This window comes from Echinops telfairi, unplaced genomic scaffold, assembly GCF_000313985.2.
Source record: "Echinops telfairi isolate 266 unplaced genomic scaffold, ASM31398v2 ScPeMD7_2291;HRSCAF=2852, whole genome shotgun sequence".
In the NCBI taxonomy this organism is placed as follows: Eukaryota; Metazoa; Chordata; class Mammalia; order Afrosoricida; family Tenrecidae; genus Echinops; species Echinops telfairi.
The window spans coordinates 34,943,098-34,945,384 of record NW_022106189.1 but is presented as its reverse complement, the minus strand read 5'-3'; the positions used below and the strand labels follow the sequence as shown (position 1 = coordinate 34,945,384).

Here is a 2,287-nt window from a genome sequence, read left to right as displayed (position 1 = left end):
ATTTTTTCATTCCAACCCTCAACATTCCCAGGTTCCAGAAGACAAAGCCCAATACTCACAGTGAACTTTATTTGGATTTGTCTGTTTCCGGCGGGACATGTTTCCCTGATCCCAGAGCTCTGGCCTTGCCCAGTTTCGCGACTGGATGTGTTACTACCTCCTTGCAAGGTGCTGACCTATAATGAAAAAGGATCACTGCTAGCACATAGAATTTTGCTCAGAAACTGTTTATCATTAAGAGATGGAAAGACTTTATACAATAGCCCTCAAGCATATAAAATTCACCAGTTGCAAATAATTCAACTAATGACTGAAAGAAATAAATGAATAAATTCTCTAGTAGCACAATGTCAAGGTACCAAGGAGTTTAAGTGAGAGGGAACTCCTTCAGAGGATTAGAGAATTCCACTCTAAATCTGTCTGTGAAGTCCAGAAAACTGGTAAAGAAATGCTAGTGATGAAGGCCACAGGAAAGGAGAGGAAGCACAACCAAGGCAACCAATGTTAGAAGTACGGTGGCTCAGAGGCATAATCCCCATGAATTGTCAAAGGAAATAAAAGGAAGCCAGAGAGTGTGGCAGCTCACATGTCACATTCCCACAGGAAATCAAATACTGCAGTCTGCACCCATGGAAGCCTCCAGATGTTTTTTCAAGAAGTTATTTCACCTAGAGGTGACAAAGGCATGATATCCCTGTGAGACAGGAAATGTCTCAAAACTCTTTAGCATCTGTAATGAAAACAGGATGGGAAACAGAGCCTCTATGTAGTGATGACAGCACAGTGGATGACTTGTTTGGAAGTGTGGAAGATGGACTATTATGCCAGCATTGCTAAGTCCTAATGGAGCATCCCATCGGGGAGCATCAACCTGGGCCCTGACTCTGCTCGCGTGCTCCAGGGTGGTGGTCATTGTTAAAACCCGACTGCCTCTTCTCATCTAGCCTCTGTGTGGCAAAGAGAAGCTCCCCAAACTGGAAGTGCAGCACATAGTGGAGCCCTGGTGATACAGAAGAGGACACTCTAAGAAAGACTTGCCCAGCGGTAAGTATTGTTGAGTCTGGCATGGATTAGTAGTAGAAGCTATGAGCCTTTCTTTGAAAGCTAGAGAGAATAAACAGACCTACAGATTTCAAAGAGTATGTTCTTTTCCTACCAAAGACAGGAAAATTACCTGCCCACCCTCTATGTTTTCTTTCAGTTCCTACTGTCTCAAACTGTACTTCTATGGAATAAATATAAAACTGCAGCAGACACAAATAACAATGAGTACAAGGAAGAAAAAAAATGTTCTAAAATTGATGTGGTAACGATTGTACAACTCTGCTTGATAAGACAACTACTGAATTGTATGACATGTGGATGAAGTGCCAATAATACTAATAAAAGTAAATAAAATTGCAGCTAAGGAGTTATGAGAGGCTACAACTAGTTGTACCGTGCACTGCAGTTATGCCAAGTAACTCATCTGTGTAGCTGGAAGGGACCTCAGACCTGTAATCAGACCCTGCCTCCCCTTACCAAAAGAAAGAAACCGCAAATGGCAAAGACAGGCCTCCACAGGAAGTGGCAAAGGAACCAGCTTTCAGGCAGTCGTCTATCATATCTGCATATCAAACAGTTCTTTTTCAGACCTTTAATTAAAAACAAAACAAAACAAAACAAAAAAACTCCAAATGCATAACAGGCCTTAAAATTAAAAACTCCAAATGTATAAACATCCATTTTAACTATTTACAGGGGATTATGTAGGGTCACTATGAGTTGGAATTGAAGCTAATGATAAGTGCTGTGGGGTCTACGTTTTGTTTGTGTGCATTCTTTCTAATTAAGTAGTTCAATGACTGAAGCAGTGAGTAAATATCACACTTTGAATCTTTTTTATCTCTGGAGTCACGAAATGGCACGTTAAATAGAATATGGTTGTCAATTTCTTTCCCCTAAAATTTGCAGAAATAAATGTCTATTGCCTAAGGCAAAAAATGGAATTTTATCTCATCTTTAAATTTCTCACCAGTCTGTATCATCAACAACCATTGTCACATACAGATAATAAAGCTTCTTCTTCCCTTCTGAAGGAAGGCCAGTCATTCATCTCAGTAAGCAACAGTTCAATGACAGGGATGAGGATATGCATATTTAAATCAGCAGTGTCCACTGCACCGCCCAATCCTCCTAGTGGTCAAATAAGGAACTGACCAGATGGTACCCAACGGGACTTCACACCTGAGAGATCAAGGGAAAAATAAGCAAATACCTTCCCCAACACCCCAGTTCCCCGGCCGCC

General features: G+C 41.1%; 1 protein-coding gene across 3 annotated transcripts in view; it reads right to left on the bottom strand.

Annotated features, from left to right (window-relative positions):
• Positions 1–2,208, bottom strand: part of ZNF821 (zinc finger protein 821) — a 15,785-nt gene extending 13,577 nt beyond the window's left edge. For 2 of the 3 annotated variants that reach the window (XM_045293628.1, XM_004704568.2), the window contains exons 1-2: positions 1,522–2,208; positions 60–176 (exon numbers count right to left, since the gene is read on the bottom strand). In XM_045293628.1, the coding sequence (XP_045149563.1) occupies positions 60–99 (40 nt within the window). In that variant the 5' untranslated portion in view covers positions 100–176; positions 1,522–2,208. Of the gene's footprint in view, positions 1–59; positions 1,325–1,521 lie in introns of those variants that run through there. The other variant, XM_045293629.1, reaches the window with a different exon arrangement.
• Between the last annotated feature and the right edge of the window lie 79 nt (positions 2,209–2,287).